The sequence below is a fragment of the Athene noctua genome, chromosome 23 (assembly GCF_965140245.1).
Source record: "Athene noctua chromosome 23, bAthNoc1.hap1.1, whole genome shotgun sequence".
In the NCBI taxonomy this organism is placed as follows: Eukaryota; Metazoa; Chordata; class Aves; order Strigiformes; family Strigidae; genus Athene; species Athene noctua.
Window position 1 is genome coordinate 6,339,003 of NC_134059.1, and position 17,691 is coordinate 6,356,693.

The 17,691-nt window shown below is 59.9% G+C and overlaps 1 protein-coding gene across 1 annotated transcript; it reads right to left on the bottom strand.

The window, feature by feature from the left end:
- Window positions 1-4,850: 4,850 nt before the first annotated feature.
- Window positions 4,851-15,818, bottom strand: NUAK2 (NUAK family kinase 2). Its single transcript, XM_074925373.1, has 7 exons — window positions 15,624-15,818; window positions 10,688-10,808; window positions 9,316-9,467; window positions 8,317-8,382; window positions 7,223-7,342; window positions 6,741-6,873; window positions 4,851-6,660 (listed from the first exon to the last, which is right to left on the bottom strand). The coding sequence occupies exons 1-7, from the start codon at window positions 15,816-15,818 to the stop codon at window positions 5,528-5,530; spliced, it is 1,920 nt and encodes a 639-aa protein (XP_074781474.1). The 3' UTR covers window positions 4,851-5,527.
- Between the last annotated feature and the right edge of the window lie 1,873 nt (window positions 15,819-17,691).

Genomic DNA, 17,691 nt, shown 5'->3' on the forward strand with positions numbered 1-17,691 from the left:
CTGCGGAGTTGCCAGGAGGCCTGCTTCTTGCTCATGGTGTTTGCATAGGTGGGGACATCATCGCCATGTCAGGAGCAGGTTTGCATCCCAGCTGGGAATTTCCTGCAGCGGGACTGCCCTGCGTGTGAGCCCAGCCTCTGCCTCCGGAAAAAATGGGCTCCTCTCTTGCCTCACCTACTTTTGCAAGAAGCCAAGCCCGCACGCGGAGAAAGCGGTTCAGCCGGCTCCGAGCCTGGCAAGGAGACAGCATCTGGGTGTGCCACGTCCCTGCAGAGCCCCGTCGCAGCCCTGCTCTCGCCGGGCGATGGCAGGCGGCAGCCCCGGTGTGCCCGGCCGGGCGGTCGAGCCAGCGTGGCTGGTTTTCCATGTCTCCGCGGGAGCCCCGCCAGCTTTGAGCCTCCCGTGCCTGCTTTGCACATATATGAAGCCCTTGAGAAGCGTACAGGGTTTTATTGCCACATGGCAGCTGGCCATGCAGCCGTGCCCGGCCCCTGTGGGGGGCTCAGCAAGAGAGGGGCAGTGCGGGGCAGGATGCTCAGACAAAGGGCTCTCCCGGGAGAGCATCTGTGGGTCCCACGATGCGAGTGTGGCTTTCACACCCCAGCAGCTCCCGCCGGGAACGATGGGGTGGATGCCCCTCAAACAACGGGTAGGATGGGAGATGGCCAGAGGGTCCCCTGACTGCAAACCAGAGCACAGCACCCTCTGGCCCGTCCTGCAGCAGGGAGGAGCGCAGCCCCAGCGCTGCACACCCCAGCACTGCTGGTGGAGAGACGGGCAGAGTCGTCCTGCTCGGAGAAATCCCACAGGCTGGCTCCTCCGGGAGAGACCCAGCGGCCTGAGCAGCACGGCCACAGCTTCGGGAGGGCCTTCAGGGTGATTACCAGTGCCTGGTTATCTGGGTCCCCAAAAGGGTCCCTGTTCACATTTTTAAGTCTCAGGCTCAGAAGTGATGCAGCCATTCCTCATGCTCCGGGGAAACAGGATCAAAGTTTCCGGGTGCTGCTTTCTCCCCTTTTTCGGCTGCTCCAGGCTGCAGCAAAGTGCCATTGAAGATGGGAGGACTTTCATGTGGGGATTTCTCTTCTTCAGATCTTCAAAGACATCCAGCAATCAAACAGGTAGTAGTGGAGGCACCTTAAGAAAAAAAAAAGAAAAAAAAAAAAGCGCCCCACTTTGAAAGCATCATATGCAAAAGAAACATCTAAACTTTGTTGTGTTAATTGTTCTGGCACTCAAAGTTATGACAAAATGTCTTAGAAATATTGTTGGCTCTGGGCCCACGATGTGTCAGGCAGACACAGAAATGTTCAAGCAGAAAACCTGAGGAAAATAAAAAAATACCAACAACAGGAGATTCTTCTACAGGAAGGAACAGCGGCGTGGCCGTCCGAGATGCCAGCGGGCAGCGGGTAGGAAAACCCCAGAGCACCTGGGGCATCCACACGTATTTCCCTGAGCCACTCCATGCCCTGGGCATCGTTAGGAGCCGGTTGCTAACGAGAGCAGGCTGTGGCCCTGCCACCATCTCCTTTCCACTGACACAAGAACAGTTCTTGCAAGCGCCAGCGCTGATGCCAGCTGCACCCCAGCTCTGCTGGCAGCTGCTTTCTCAACAGTTACGTGCAAACGGGTTTTGCCACAGGCTGTCCCTGGAGGTCACAAGCATCCCCCCTCCCCTCCTCGCCCCAGGAATACATACATCTCCCTTCCCACGCCACGTCCCCCCGAGCTTGCTCTGCCTGCCCCACTCTGAGCCCCAAATATGGGCTCGGCACATCCGTGCTCCCCGGCACAAGCCCGGACAGGAGCAGGGTGCCGTGGGGTGACTCAGGGCCCCGGCAGCTCCCCGAGGCCAGGGGAGCGCTGACAGCTCCCCTCTGCTGGGAAACCCGGCCTGGCCCGGGCAGGACCTGCTGGGAGTGGTGGTGGAGCTGCTCACTTCCACTCCTCCACTCAGCTCGCTGCTGCCCTGTCCCCAAAATACCTTTTTCTCCCCTTTTTCAGGGCACACGGGCACTGGGGCTGCTGGTGGATGTCGCGGGGGTTATAGGTCTGGGCTGGTGCATGGTGCAGCACGCCTGGGGTGCAAGTCATCCACCAAGTCACAGCCATCCCACCCCCAGAAAAAAAAAATCACTAGAAATGCCCAATTTTCATGCCTGACAATCCCTACACCTGCCCTCTGGCAATGTCCACAGCACCAGTTCTTGGGGTGCAGCCCGTGGGGACATACCGATGTCCCCAGGATGAAGCCAGCACCCCAAGAACCAGCAGAGGGGGGTCCGGGCTGTCCCCCAGAAGCCACAGTGCTTGCTGCTGGCTGGCTTCACCCGGGTAACCCCTCGGGACAGTGCCAGGGGAAGCTTGCACCAGTTGGTATAAATCCCCAGGACAATATGTTGTGCTCCAAACACTCCAGCATCACCTCATCACCCCGGACGATTTATCTTTGGGTGTTTCTCCCCATTTCCCTCTCCCCCCAGGCCAGCCCGGCACAGCTCCTCTCCCACACGCCAAGGCTGCCCGTGCTGGCAGCAAACGCAGCAGGTCGGCTGAAGTCACCCCCAAAAAATGGCATTTTCTCAGCAAAATGCCGCTGAGGTCATTTTCACCCACTTCAAACACCCACGAGTCGGGGGGGGGGGGGGGACGGGGCGGGGGGCTGTGTTAAGTGGCTTGCGGGAGCTTGGGAGGCTGGGGGGAAGCAGAGGGTTTGGGAATCCTCGGGATGAAAGAGCTGAATAAAAGCCGTTAATAATAGTCGTGGCTTGAAAGGCTACCGGGGGGGGGGGGGGGGCGGGGGCAGCCCCCGTATGGCTGGCAGAGGCGGTGGAAATCGGGCCTGGGATGAAAGAAGCGTTTCCAAGGGCTGGCGGGGGAATGCCAGGAGCACGGGCACAGTGCGGGGAAGGGGGCACCAGCAGGGATGGGGGACGGGCACTGTGGCCCCCCCTCCTACCAACTCTGAGGTGCCTTAGGGCTGAGCCTGCCTCCGTCACCTGCTCATCCAGCCCTGGGAGCGCCTGGCGGCATCTCCCGCCCTTGGACATCGCTGCGGCCCGGGGCCGGGTGGGCAAAGGGTCCACTTGCCACCGTGGCCCAGTGGGGGGCTGCCACAAGCCAGGGCTGGGCTGAGCTGACCAAGACACGGCTCCTAAACCTGCGCAAACAGCAGCTGACGGCGGCCAGGGCACGGTGACGGTGCTCAGCGTGCGCCTCGCACCCGCGTGGGGCCCACCCGTCTCTGAAGCCAGCACGCAAGAATATTTTCTTGCAAATCATTAATAAACCAGGACCGCAGCACCCCAGGGTGCTCCCGAAACCAAACCCACAGACACTTGCCAAAAAGGAGGCTCCGTCCCTCAGTCAAACACTCAGCCCAACGTGCCCTCCCCTTGGGATGCTCCGTACCCCCGTCCCGTGGGTGCTGCAGCCCCCGTCTCACCTCAGCAGCCCTCAGGGCACCAGGACTTTGCCCTGGCTAAGCTCGATGCCCTCGGAGCAGCTTTAAGAGCTCCAGAATTTCTTAATGGCGCGGGAAGCACGCGGGGAATGCGCGGCGGGGGGCAGAGCGCGTGTGGCCCCCCCGCCCCAGCTCCAGCCTGGTGGGATGAGGGGCGGCATTCCTGGCAGGCAGCCCTGCGGCTCAGCCTCGCGGCCCTGGGGTGGAGGAGACTTGAAACGTCTCTTATTAACCCGGCTGGAAACGGGAAATCGTTCCAGCGGTTTATAGAGCGATAAAAAGTGGTTTCGGTGAAGAGGATAAAGGAAGTTGGGGGAAAGGGCTGGAGAGGAGGCAGCCCTGTGGTACACGGCCCGGGCGAGCTGCGGGTGCTGGGGCTGAGCCTCACTCGGGCCTTCCTCAGCGGAGGCACCTGCGGACGCTGGGAGAGGAGAGAGCGGCTCCTGCCGCCACGACCTGCAGATATTTCACCAATCTAAACCCCCCCACCACCAGCAGTTTGGGAGCGGAGCTAGGATAGCCAGGCTGCCCGCAGTGGGGGCCACGGGTCCATCCTCCTCAGTCGCCAACGCAGCTTCCCCCAAACGTTGGGCTCGGCTCAGCCCAGGGGCACACACGGCAGCATCACGCCGCAGGGCCAGGGTACCCCGGGGACAGGTCACGGGTACCCCGGGGACAGGTCCTGCCTCCAGCCAGCCCCCCCACGCTGGGTCACGCAGCCTTAAAACCACCGCCAGGCCCCCTCCCGGGGGGTGCTAAGCCCCACCTAAGGGATGTGCCAAGTCACAGCTCAGCACCACACAGTGCTGGGGGGAGGCACCAGTTTAAGCCCAGTTTAAGCCCACACAGCGGCCTCAGCCCTGGAGAAGGGGCAGGTGCTGGAGCACTGGGGAGGCTGAGCGCAGGCTGCATGGAGGTGTTACACCCCCCAGGACAGACATCTGCACTAAACTCGTGTTCACCTGTACCAGAGCGAGACCCAGCACCGTGCTCAGCCCCATTCTGGTGGGAAAGAGCTCAGGAGCCACCAGGCTGGGCCTGGCAGCAGCACCCCATCACACCTCCCCACCCCCCCAACACTGCAGCGGCACAGCAGTCACGGTAACAACTCCCATTCGCTTTTAATTTAATCGGTTTCTCAAGACCATTTTGTAGGAAGGAGGGGGGAAAAAAAAAAAAAAACAAAAACAACACACACACACCCTGGAGAAGGGAAAGGGCCAGCGAACACACGGTAATAGTGCAACGGAGCTTTAACATGGGGCACATGAGACAAGAGCCCAGACACCTCCACCCTCCCGTGAAAAACCTCTGGGTGGATGTTATGGAGCCAAACACATCCCGCGCTGCTCAGTTTTACATCAAATCAGACAAAGGCAATAAATAAAGAAGCGGTGCCTCACCAAAGGCACTTTTTTTTTTTTTTTCCTCTTTTCAACATTAAGAAAAAATGTTAGCATCAGAGCGTGTTCTCAGATGGGGTTTTTGGCCAAATCCAGTTGGGTTTCTCAGCACAGGAGAGGGAAGAGCCGGGGCCTGGGGGGTTTGGACCCCGTTGCCAGCATGTCCCAAGAGCCCAGCCCGCAGGAAGCGGCCAGGGAAGCACCTTTCAGCCCCTCACCAGCACCCTGCTACATCTCCAGCTTGTTTGAGGTATATCACCTGCCCCATCCATTATCTTGTGCAGCCAAAAAACAGTGCAAAGGAAAAAAAAAAAAATAATCCCCCAACCCCTTGGTTTGCTCCCAAGATGAGATGAGCCTGTTTGCGAGGGGAGGAGAAGCCTCTAGGACACCCCCCCACACCCCAGCCCCTCCATGGGGCTGGATCACTTGGGGCTTTGGTCCATTTAATGTCCCGGCCCTGGGGCATCCCCCCACCGATGCCCCACAGCCACCACGGCTCCCTCCCTGCCTGCACCCACACTCCTCCCCGAGGGGCACAAGGATGCAAAATAAATATGTGGGACGTGGCTCAGCAGCACCAACACTCCCGGGGCAGGGAGGGCTCGTCCCCCTCCCCAGCACACACCACCCCGGGGAGCCCTGCCGAGGGGTCCCCTCAGCTCAGCTTCAGGCCGATGGCCACGGCACGCCGGTAGACCTCGGTGACATTGTCACAGCCCGCCAGCGACAAGCTGCTCTCTCCCAGAGGGCTCCGGCAATGGGTCACAGTCCAGCGGCGCAACCTGCGCCCTTCCTCCCTCTCCTCCTCCTCTTCCAGGCGGAGGAGGCTGTCAGCAGAGACACAGCCCCGCATGCCCCCACCACCGTGGGGGACACGGGCGGGCAGGTCGAGTTGGTCAAAAGACTCTGTGGAGAGGATGCTGTCCTCGCTCACAGCGCTGGATGGGCGGGCGCGGGGTGCCTGGGGCAGGGGCACCTCGCTGAAGCGCCCGAAGCTCTCCCTGGGGGGACTCTCTGGCTCGATGCTGCTAGAAGAGTACTTGCCGTTGTGCTTGAGGATGCCTTTTCGGCGGGTGGGGAGACCCTGGGGGCCCTGCTCTGGGGAGGGATTGTCAGCAAACACAGTCCCTTCGAGGTCCAAGCTCCCTGCGTCCAGGACATCCCCGGACTCACAGCACTCCAGGGATGAGTAATACCCCGACTCCCTCGTCGAGGGCTTTTTCAGGATTCCCTTCTTGGGCACGGCCATGGGCACAGGTCCACTGCCCGCGCTGCAAGGCAGCATCCCCGAGGACAGGATCTGGGTGAGACCTGCAGCAGCCACCTCACCATCCTCACCCTTTGCCTCTCCCACGGGCACTGCCAACGGAGGGCCAGGGCCGGGCACCTTCTGCTCGCAGGAGTTTCTCTTCTTCAAGATGCCCTTGGGCCGTTTGAGGATGGACTTGGAAGGGTTCTCTGGGGCCAGGGCGACCTCCTGCAGCGCATGGGAGACATCGTTCTCCTTCTTGGACTTCTTGAGGGAGCGCTGCCGCTCCAGGGCCACGCCGGGGATGTGCTGCTTCAGGAAGCATCGCACCTTGGAGCCGTTCTCCAGGAGGGGCCGGGAGGAGCGGCGAAGCCACTCTGCCACCGTGGCCAGGGGGGATTCGCTCTCCCGCAGCAGCTCTTGCTCCCCGATGGGCACCTTGTAGCCCCAGTTCACCCACCAGTGCGTGGCAATGTCCTCGATGGTGGCACGGCGCTCCGGGTTCACCATCAGCATCCATCGGATCAGTCCACAAGCATCTGGGGAACAGGCAGGTCAGGCACCGAAGGGAACATGCTAAGGAGGGGGGAAACGCTCAGGGAGGTTGGGGTCTGTCTACCTGACAGCTTCGTGGGCTCCCGGTAGTCCCCGCTCGTGATCTGCTTGACCAGAGTCTTGTAGTCGTGGCCATCAAAGGGCATCGTGCCATGGACCAGGATGTAGAGGAGGACGCCCAGGGACCAGCTGTCCACCTGCCAGAGGGAGGGACAAGCCTGGAGGGGGGCAACAGGGCCAGGCTGCCCCGGCCCCCACCCCAACTGGGCAGGACCCCCCACCAGAGCCTCTGCGGCAGCTCCCGGGCTGGCAGCAGCCATGGGGGAGGGCAGAGTGTGGGGCAGGACCAGCTCCAGACACCTGCATCCCACCGTGGCCACCCCACACCGACCGCGCGGTGCTTGGTCTTAGGAGACCTGTTACTCCAAACCACACGGGCAGGGCTCTGCCTGGAATGCTCCACTGGGAAAAGAGTCAGCGCTTTCCCAAGTTTAAGGGAAGAGGTATCAAGACATTCCCCCAAACAACGGGTGAGGCACAACCTACCTCCGGGCCCTTGTACGGCCTCCCGTTGATGATCTCGGGCGATGCGTAGAGAGGGCTGCCGCAGTAAGTCTGCAGAAGTTTGTCCTGCTGGTAAACGTTGGAGAGGCCAAAGTCTGCAATCTAGAGAGATGTTTATAGCTGTTATCAAGCAGCAGAGTTTTGCTTTGCAGGTGGAGCAGCATTGCCACCTCACGCTCTCCTGCTGCGAGCTTGGCTGAAACCAGCGTTCCCCTGGTCCTGGGTGCCCTCAGCCTCCCCAGGGAGCAGCAGCAGCCTGGTTTTCCACCCCCGAGGCTGCTCCTGCCCCTCTCCCCCTCCCAACAAGCAGCTGCCCTGCGGCTTTGCCCCTCCAGCCCCACGCTGGGAGCAGAGGCAGCCGCAAAGGTGTGGTTAGAGGGCGAGCTGCTGGGCTCTCCTCCAGGTCATTCACCGCCACACGAGGCTGCTTCGGTCCCTATCTGCTCCGCCCAGCACACAGGCATTCATTATCCTCATTACACCCGTCACCTCTCAGCGAGCAGTCCCTGCTTGCAAGCTCCCAATTGGAAAATTACCCCTTACAGAGATAAAGCCCCGCAGCCTGTTTATCACCGATCCCCGGCTGCGGCCGTGCCCTCCCGGGGCAGCTGCAGCGCTCCCGGCCGAGGCAAAAAGCATCACTGGGGGCCAGCGGAGCTGGGAGCTGCCCCACACCCCTGAGCCAGCCCGGCTGGCACGCACGGGGACCAGGACTTTCCCTGGGAGAGCTTTTCCTTATCCTGCTTCGACCTCAGGGTTCAGACTTTGCCCTCTTATCAGCAGCAGGCAGATAGACTTTATGGCTTTAGGAGGCAGCGCAGAGGCTCTGCCTCTGCAGCCTCTCCCGCTCAGCACAGAGAGTGGGGGACAGGTACAGGTGTCCTCTGAGCCCCCATCTCCTGGGCAAAGAGCGGTGCAGGCTGATGCCAGCAGTCCCAGAGCTTCGGAGAACCACGTGCCCTGGGGGGAACTGGGGTGCTGTGGCCACCTCCAGTCCCCCCACACCAGGCAGCGTCCCTTAGAGCCCTTTGCTGCGTGGCAGCCAAAGCGTGGCCGGGCTCTGCCAAACCTCTTACCTTGATGTTCCCGTTTGCATCGAGAAGGATGTTCTCCAGCTTCAGGTCCCTGTGAACGATCCCATTCTGCACGAGGGAAGGGAGAGCCGGGTTTAGCTTACGGCGTGTTTGAGGAAGGGGAAGTCAGCCAGCGCGGGGAGGTCACTGCCGGTCACCGGCCCAGCAGCACGCAAACGGGACACACAGTGACAGCAGTCAGAGGAGCAGTAAATAACCCCGGGTGCGTTGATGAGGACGGGCTGTAAACCAGGTCCTGGCATGGGTGCTACCTGCTCCCCGTGCTGGGTGGCACCCTGTGCCGGCGCCAGCACCCGGCGCCGAGCTGGGCTCCTGCACCCTCCCCAGTCACGCAACCCGAGAGCGGCTGGTTCCAGCTCTGCCGGGGCACAGCTCCATACTTTTCTGGGACCTGCTGCTGCCCAGATAAGCAAACCCCCAATTTTCTCTGGGTTCAGGAGGTGCCCTGCAACCCCCCTGCCTGCCAAGAGCACGCAGGACTGAGGCACGACCAGGCACAGCCTTGGAGCATCATCCAGGGAGACCCACAGGCTCGAGGGTCCCTCCAGGGCAGACACGGCTCCCCCACAGCCCCGGACAGGTCCCTGCTGCTTACACCCCTTTCAGGGTGCAAGAGAGGTGACACATGGCTGGGTTTTCAGTGCCGGGCATCTCCCTCGGGGCAGGTAGCACAGAGTTGATAACTCCCCAGACGGGTTACTCAGTCCCACACCGCAGCAGCCGAAAACCAAGGGGAGAACTTTCCAAAAGCTGCTTGGGCACTGCCTCCGCGCAAGCCCGAGGGCTGCCGCACCCTTCAGATAAGAGGCAGGATTAACCCCTCTCCTGGGAAAGGCCAAGGGCTACCAGCTCCCCTCACCTCCTAGCCCAGGCTGAGCTTCCCCACCCAGCCCCAACGGCTGCACCTCCGCCTGGACCTGGCCCTGCCGACCCCACCGCTCTCCTGCCGGGCGGTCGGTGGGACACACGGTGCCGACCCACCTTGTGACAGTAGTAGATGGCCGACACGACCTGCCGGAAGAAGTGACGCGCCTCCTGCTCCGTCAGCCGCTGCCGCTCGCTGATGTAGTCGTACAGGTCCCCCTTGCTGGCGTACTCCATCACGATGACGATCTTGCTGCTGTTCTCAAACACTGCGCGGGGATGGGAAGACGCAGGGTGTTAGGAGGGGTGCTGGGAGCTAAGGGACTTCTCATTAGCATGTGTCTTTTAATGAGCAGGTGGAGCCCTGACAGACTAAAACACACTGCTGGCCCCATTCCCCGCGCCCTCAGTCCGTTTGGCAAAAGAGGAAGTGTCGGGGAGTTCTGCAGGTGGGAGAGCGATGGCCAGAATCCACCTGCACCCCACAGTGACACCGGGGCTGATGGCCCAGCAGCCTCTGCAGCCACAGAACGTGATTCCTTGCTGGATAGAGCCTTGCCAAGGGGGAAGGCAACGGAGCTACAGGCTGGCACAGCCAAGTGGCTTTTCTGTGCGTTCCCATTGCTCCAGCTCAAGCCAAGAGATGGAGCATTTTCTTCCTGTTTGCAGAAAGCTACCTCAATATTTTTGAATTCCAGCAGCCAGTGTGACTCAGTCCTTGCAAACACCACATAGGAACAGCCAATCCACTTGCTTTTGTTTAGAGGACAAAAGGACTCTGGATACCTCCACAGGGCAGCGAGGCAGCGATAACGCAGGCACCGGCCACACGCTGGCCCAGCGCCGTGAGCCCTGGCAGAGCCAGCCCTGAGGAAGAGCACGGGACACACCGGGTGTGCAGGCAAAGGATTCAGTGTTTAAGCAAAGACTGAGCCAGCGGGAGATTTGCTCTAAGTCTGGTCGTAGCTAGAACTTCAGAAATTCCCCCTCAGTTGGTGTTGCCCTGACACCCCAGGAGCAAAGCCCAGCCTTGGCCGAAAAGCCAAGCCCAATGGCACCAGGAGCTCTCCCAGCACCCTGCGGTTGGTTCCCCTGTGCCCCAGGGGAGGGAATGAGGAGGACTCCAGTACTGAGATTAGCTCTTGCCTCAGGCTGAGGGAGCCACAGAGATTCCCACCAGCCATGGCTGGGGAAGAGCATCCAGCACAGCCAGAGTCACACACGGCGCTGGGCTTTGCGGGGGTCCCCGGCCACAGCACAGCCTGTTGCTGGCAGCAGCGCCGAGGCTTCCAGCTTCAAAAGGCCACGTAAACTTTTGGAGTTGGCTTCCCTCTCCGGGCAGGAGGGGATGGGATGGGAAGCGGCTGTTTCTGGAGCAGGTACTTCCCCTCGGCGCCGCTCAGCGCGGTGGGAACACCCCAGGCAACGGCACAGAGCTCCGCTCGGGAACGGAACGCTGCTGGAGAGAGGAGGGGAGAGGAGGGCTCACCTTCGTGGACAGCGATGATGTGGGGGTGGTTGAGGGAGGACATGATCTCAATCTCTCTCCGGATATGCACAAGGTCCTGCTCATCCTTGATTTTGTCTTTCCGGATTGACTTGATGGCCACCTGCAGACGAGCACACGCACAGAGGGTCACCCCGCTGTCGGGGCCAGGAGCTTTGTGGCTTCCCGAAGCCTGTGACAGCACAAGGAACCCACCCCCCTCTTTCAGGAAGGGGCTCACAAGCAAGAGGTCAATGGCCCAGCTTCTCCTCCCAAGCACGCCATACCCGAGCGCCAAGCTCCACTGAAAAAACTCCAGTAAAAGTGAACTTTATCAGTTAGGTTTTTATACTTTCCAAGTCCTGTTGCTGTGTGCAAGGGAGAAGATCCCCCCACCTCCCCCCAAGGGAAACCTGCTGCCAGTTCCTCCCAGAGGAGCTCCCCAAGCCTCCTCCTCCAGGTAGGAGCCCTGTTCCCCATTTATGTGCCGTGGTTTACAGGAATTGTGTCTCAGGCTACAGCCACCGCTGGACCACGGCCAGCCAAAGGAATGTGACCTGCACACATGACTTGGAAGATAACAACAACAACAACGTCTTCTTGGGGTCATGAAAAGGAAAAAAAAAAAAAAAAACAAACACCAAACAAAAACCAAAACAAAACAACCACACAACAGGTTTTGTTTTCCTGGCAAATACTTATTTCAAGGAGCTGATTATGTAGGTAAGAGGTAAGAGAAAGTTTGGTATTAAAGAGCAGATCCCTCCTGGGCACAGGACTGTGCTCCAGCCGGCCGGGAGACCCAGCGCTGACAACGCGAGCTGCTTTCCAGGCTTTTGCTTGGGTTTTTCACCTTATCCTCTACAAGAAAATGGAAAGGGGAGGAGAAAGAAGAGTAAGTGCTGGAGAATAGATGCCTTCTAATCCTCTTTGAAAGGGGCTGGGGAGAGACAATGTGCTCCTAGGGTTGAATTTACAACTGAATCCAGCAGAACCTCTTTTTTTGTATCAAACAAGAATGCGGAACAGCATTAATCCTGTAAAGGGACCCCCGCACCCGTCTCCCAGCAACGGGGAGAGGGGCCGTGGACACCCAGCGGCCCCAGCTGCCAGCACAGGAGCGATGCTCATGGCACAGGCACCCTCCTCCACCTTTGGCTCTGCGGGATGGATGCTTGGCCTCGTCTCCCTCTGATTTAGGGGGGTCAGAAACCTCGCTCCTTGAGACCTAGCCGAGCAAGCAGTGAAAGGCTCAGACTAAGTCTGAGCAACCCTTGCTAAGCAAGGCCCATCGCACCCACAGCAGATCCTAGAGCAGCGAGATCTCAGCTGCCACATCATCATCATCTTCACGGGAAAAGGACATGACAATTTTAAGGGCTCAGATGGGCGTGTGAGAGATGCCCCAGAGCACATCTCTGCTGTGCCAGGCCACTTCGGGCCAGCACTGGCCAGGGCAGGGGTTGCCACACGCTGGGGAACCGCTGCGCCCGCACCAGTCCCAGGGGTTGAAGCGATCAAGCAGAATGGTCTCTGGCCAAGGGAAGTTCAATAACCCAGGCCCAAGTTTCTGTACAAAGCAATTCTGAAAGTGCTTAATAGCTTCGCGAAAGCCAGGTATTATTTTCCCTGACCTTTGTGCTAGGTTAACAGGTTAAAGTTTAACAATATTTTGCTCCAGCCCCTGATTACCCGACTCCCACTAGAATGCAAGTGAAGCCAGCCTGCTCCTGCCCTCCCAAATTCCTGTTGACTCACCCTCTCCACCTCCCCTCTAAAGCTTGACACCCAGCCTAAGAGCCTCAGCATTTTGGGGTACACCCAGCACATCTGCTTGCTGACCGAGATGCTCACACACATACTCAGCTGAGCCGGGGCTCGGGGCAAGATCCACTGTTGGTAAAAAAGACGGAGTGGCTCCAGGCTGCCAGCGTGGGAAGCCTGAGGAGATGCCACTGGCTGCATTCAGCAGTGCGAGAACGCCCTCGCCTAGGAGCCAGCAGTTAGAGACCTGCAGACAGGAGTCAGGCTGCAGCAGCAGGTTTAGGGCACTGTTAGAGCCCCGGGGCTCTCCTTGCTGAGCCTGCCTAACGGTCAGGGTTTGGCACTGTTAGGGTCCCCATCTCAGAGGCGGACCCAGCCACTCAGGGCAGGATGATTTAATCTGCCGGGGAGGCTCATCTAATCCCTTGACCATCCCATCCTTCCCCGGGGGTGCTGAGAAGCAGCTTTGTTCCAAAACATCCCCCCCTGCCTAAGAGGGCTGACAGCAGAGGGTCTCCCTGTGAGGCAGAGGAGGCCACGAGGCCACCCTGGGGATGGGGACACTGCCACAGCCTCCACCATCCACGGGAAGAGAAGAATCTCCCGCAGGAAACAGCCCCAAGAAATCCTGCAGCAGGAGCCTAGAGCACCTGAGAGTACTTTCCAAGTCAAAAAGGCTTTTAATTAAAAGTTTTTTGGGGGCAGAACAGGTATTTTCAGCACCTGCTGAAAGATGCATTAAGCTACAACCCCAGGCAGCACTTTAGAAGTTGTTCCAGATTGCAAGTGCAGCATTTCATGCTCCATGAAATATGGATTACAACCCACCACAGAAGAGACCGGGCTTTGCCCCTCACTGGAGATCAAAAGCAGCTTTGCTGCTTTGGAATACTCCAGGTGCTGCCTTCCCCTTGCCACCACGCAAGCCCACAAATACGTTTCTGACACTGCAAGTGAGTCCCACAGGAGGTCCCGATTTGTATTTGACTTGGCTGCAGGCCAGCGCTCGGGAACCAGGCTGGGAGAAACACCAGGCTGGGAGGAAAAAAGGCCAGATGCTGCCACGCAAACAGGTGCGGGAGCCACTTTGCACCACCACAGCACACGTTACTGAACCTTCAAACCAAAAGATGTAGGGAAAGAGAAAAAGAACAAAAGGAAAGGAAAAAGAATCAGGCAACTCTCTCCCCCACCTGCTTGATATTTCAGGGACACAACAGTTTTCCAAGGACTGGGAACAGCACTCAGCAGAGGTACCCACCAAAAGGCGTGAACATCATTTCACCTAAAGGATTTCTAACCAGAAAACAAGGATTTTTTTCAAAAAAGCCCCCCAAAAAATCCTTCAGCTGTGGGAGCCTGGTCTTCCCTGAAGTCTACCAACTGATTAGACACACCTTGCTCTGAGCTAAGTCTGGGTAGTTTGGTTAAAATTCAGAGGAAAAAAGAAAGCTAGGCAGTAAAACGAGATGGTTCAATATTCCGGGCATCTGACTGAGGCAGTTTCTGATTAGCCAGAGGCAAAACCCAGCACGAAGCAGCTCCAGCTTTACAGCCTCAGCCGGTAACGTCGGCTCAGCACAGCCCACGAGGGGTAACTGGGGGAGGCAGCAGTACCTGCTCTCACACCTTGGCGTTTAGGAAGTGAAAGCCACTTAGAGAAGGAGCAAATAACAACCCAGCTCGGGATAAGCCTGAAGATTAAACAGGTCCGGAAATGCTGAGTGCTACAAGAAAGAATTTGTGGGAAGAGGAGAGATTTGTGGTTAAGCCTCCTGTTCCTACATGGCCAGCTCGCTGAGGTACTAGTTAGTCAAGCCTTTTACTATCTCCAGCATTCATTGAGGAGTCATTGGCCTGTGTATTTAATTTGCGTTATACTGGCCCAATGGTGCTGGACAAACGAGTCCCCGTCCCAAGGAGCTTCCACAGGGCAGGTGAGTTTTGGGGCAGTTCGGAGATTTCTGCACAAGCTTTGTTCGGGGCAGACAGGGAAAGCCAAGTCTTCTCGCCCATCCCGAGGGGAGGGATCCCTCCGGGTCTGTGGGTGGAAGCTGCATTTCAAGGCCCTGATTATGCAGCAAAACAGCAGCTTCTTCAGAATCAGATGGGCTGATGGAAACGGCAGAGCTGACTCGAGAGCTGTCGCCGTACACAAGAAAACCTCTCAGATTTACAGTTGGTTTTTTTTCCCCTGAGATGCCCCTGTGGCACATTAGCGACCCGATCTCACACCCTGCCCTTCTGCTGAGCCCTCAGAGCCTCGCAGGGCCAGTCCTGCCGCTCTCAGGTGGCCACTCATCGCTCACCCGCGGTCCCCAGACAGGCTGGGGGGCAAGAGCCCTTCCTGGGGAGCACAGGGTGCTCGGGGCTGAACAGGGGCAGCGAAATCCCCTTCAAGTGTGATCCCGTGCAGATCCCTAAAGGACAGGGCTGCCAGGAGAGCAGCACCCCGCTTTCCTGGGGGTGGAAGGCCCCCACCTCGCCCCGCAAAGCTGTGCTCTGGGCTGAAGCCACTCGCTTGGGGGGGTGTGTGTGTGAGGTGTCAACTGAGCGAGTCACGACCCCCACCAGACACTCAGGGGGGCTCAGCTTTTGCTTCGTTGGCCGCTGCCAGAGCCAAGAGGCAAAACCCGACCAAGAACCAGGGCGAGAGGAAGGGAAAAATCCTCCAGACTCAAGTGCGATGTTTGCTCGGCGCTGCCGGATACCTGCGGGCTCCTTCACCAGGAAACCCGACGGGGTCAAGTGGGCGAGAGGAGCTGCGACTCCCCTGCCCGGGGTGGGGGGGTGAAGGGGGGGGTGCGAGGCCCCTCCGGGCTGTCCTTGGCCCCGCTGCCCCCTCCCGCAGCACGGGCCCGGCGGGGGGGAGCGGCAGCGCCGCAGCTTCCCCGCAGGCTGCGCCGGGAGCGGGGGCTGAGCCTTCCCGGGTACCGGCTGGGGGAGCCGGTGCCGCGGGAGGGGGGGGAGATGCACCGGGGTGAGGTGGAGGGATGCACCGGGGCGAAGAGAAGAGGGGGGATGCACCCGGGTGAAGCGAGGCGGGGGGGATGCACCGGGACGAGGATGCTCAGAGCCCCCGCGCCGGCTCCCGGTGAGGATGCACCGGGGATGGGGAGGGCTGAAGAGGGTCGGGGGGGGGGGGGGGGGAGTGGGATGGCGGGGGGATCCTTACCAGTTTGCCGGAGCGCTCCCGGGCTTTCTTCACCTTCCCGTAGGTGCCCTTCCCCAGCGTCTCCAGGAACTCGTAGCGGTGCTTGAGGTTGTGTTTGTGGTGGTGCCGCTTCACCGCCTGTTTCTTCATCAGCGGCCGCGGAGATTTAATGACCCCCCCGGCCGGCCCCGGCCCCGGCCCCGCCGCCCGCTCCATCCCCCGCTCCGCCGCCGCCCGGTTGAGCCCGGCCCGGCCCGGCCCGGCAGCTAAAAGCGGCGGCCCCGCCGGCCGCGCCCCCCCGCGCCCATTGGTCGCCCCACGGCGACCGCCCCGCCCGGGAGCCGGTGCCGGGGGGGGGGGTACGGGGTTACGGGGAGAGGGACCCGTTACGGGGTGGGAGGGGGACACCCGGGGGCTGGGTGGGTGCGGAGCGGGGTGCAGGGGGGCACCCGCAAGCTGGGTGAAAAGAGGGGGGGGGGGCGCTGAGGCAGCCCTGGGGAGAGGGTAAAAAAGGGGGGGGCTGCAGGGGGTGTCCCGCAGGCTGGGGGGAGGTGGGGACTTTCCAGAAGGTGATGCAGGGAGAGGCTGGCACCCGAAGTGGGGGAAGAGGGTTTCCACTGGGATGAAGGTCCGACCAGGACCGGGGCGCTGGGAGGAGGATGGGGAGCAAAGCACCCCACGGCCTCACAGCAGGAGACACAGGGGGACAGAGGGACACAGGGGGACAGAGGGACACAGGGGGACAGAGGGAGACAGAGGGACACAGGGGGACAGAGAGACAGAGGGACACCGGGGGACAGAGGGACACAGAGGAACACAGGGGGACAGAGGGACACAGGGGGACAGAGGGAGACAGAGGGACACAGGGGAACAGAGAGACAGAGGGACATAGGGGGACAGAGGGACACAGGGGGACAGAGAGACACAGGGGGACAGAGGGACACAGGGGGACAGAGGGAGACAGAGGGACACAGGGGAACAGAGAGACAGAGGGACATAGGGGGACAGAGGGACACAGGGGGACAGAGAGACACAGGGGGACAGAGGGACATGGGGACAGAGAGACACAGGGGGACAGAGGGACACAGGGGGACAGAGAGACACAGGGGGACAGAGGGGCACAGGGGGACAGAGGGAGACAGACACAGGGGAACAGAGAGACAGAGGGACACAGGGGGACAGCCGGCCAAGACACACACAGAGGTGTGGTTTGCTGTAAGGAGCCACAATGCACCCAGGACTCTCAGAAAAAAAAAGAAAAAAAAAAAGGAATTTGGAGGAGAGGCCTGGGCAAGCATGGCCTGGCCACGCTGGCCACAGGACCATGGTTTGCCCTCCTGGACACACGGCCTGGGAGGGAGCAACCAGAACAGGGAAACGTCTGCAGGCTGCTCAGATGCTCCCCCGCGAAGGCTTTTTATGGACATTTCTGGGTAATTCTGCAGCACCTTCCCGTGTGGTCTTGTTGCCCCTGTGGTAAATCTTTGTTTTGAGATATTAAAAGAATGCAATTATTTCCCAAAGCAGCCAAAACAAAAGCTCTTGCCCAGCTCTGGCATGTGTGAGGACACACCGTATTGATGGAAGAAAGAGATAGCTGCAGCATTACTCATCCCCACGCTCAGACCTGGATTTTCCCACCACTTCCAGGGGCTCAGGGCAGCCTGGCCGGGTGAGGCAGCGCAGGGGCTGCGAGGGATGATTTCATCCAGCACCGGCTCCTCTCTGCGGGTTTCGTGTCCCTGAGCACAGAGGTGTGACGGCCCAGCACCCGCTCGCAGCGTCTCACGGCCATGCCAGGTCTCTGTGTCAGGATGAGACCGAGGCAGGTGTGACAGTGCCCTTGGCTGGTCTTAAAACCTGGCTATCAGCGGGGTGGGGTTAGAAAGTGACCCGCTAGAGGACATCCACCCCGCAGGGTAGCTGTTAACAGGCGCCGGCCACAGCCGTGCCCCAAACTTCTGCTCAGCCGTGGCTGTGGTTTGTCTGGGTGCTGGGAGGGCTGCACGTCAAGTACCATTTCCAGTTAGGACACAGGTGTCCTGTTCTGCCCCCGTCCCTGATTTTTATTGCCAGTGGCTGTGTGGCA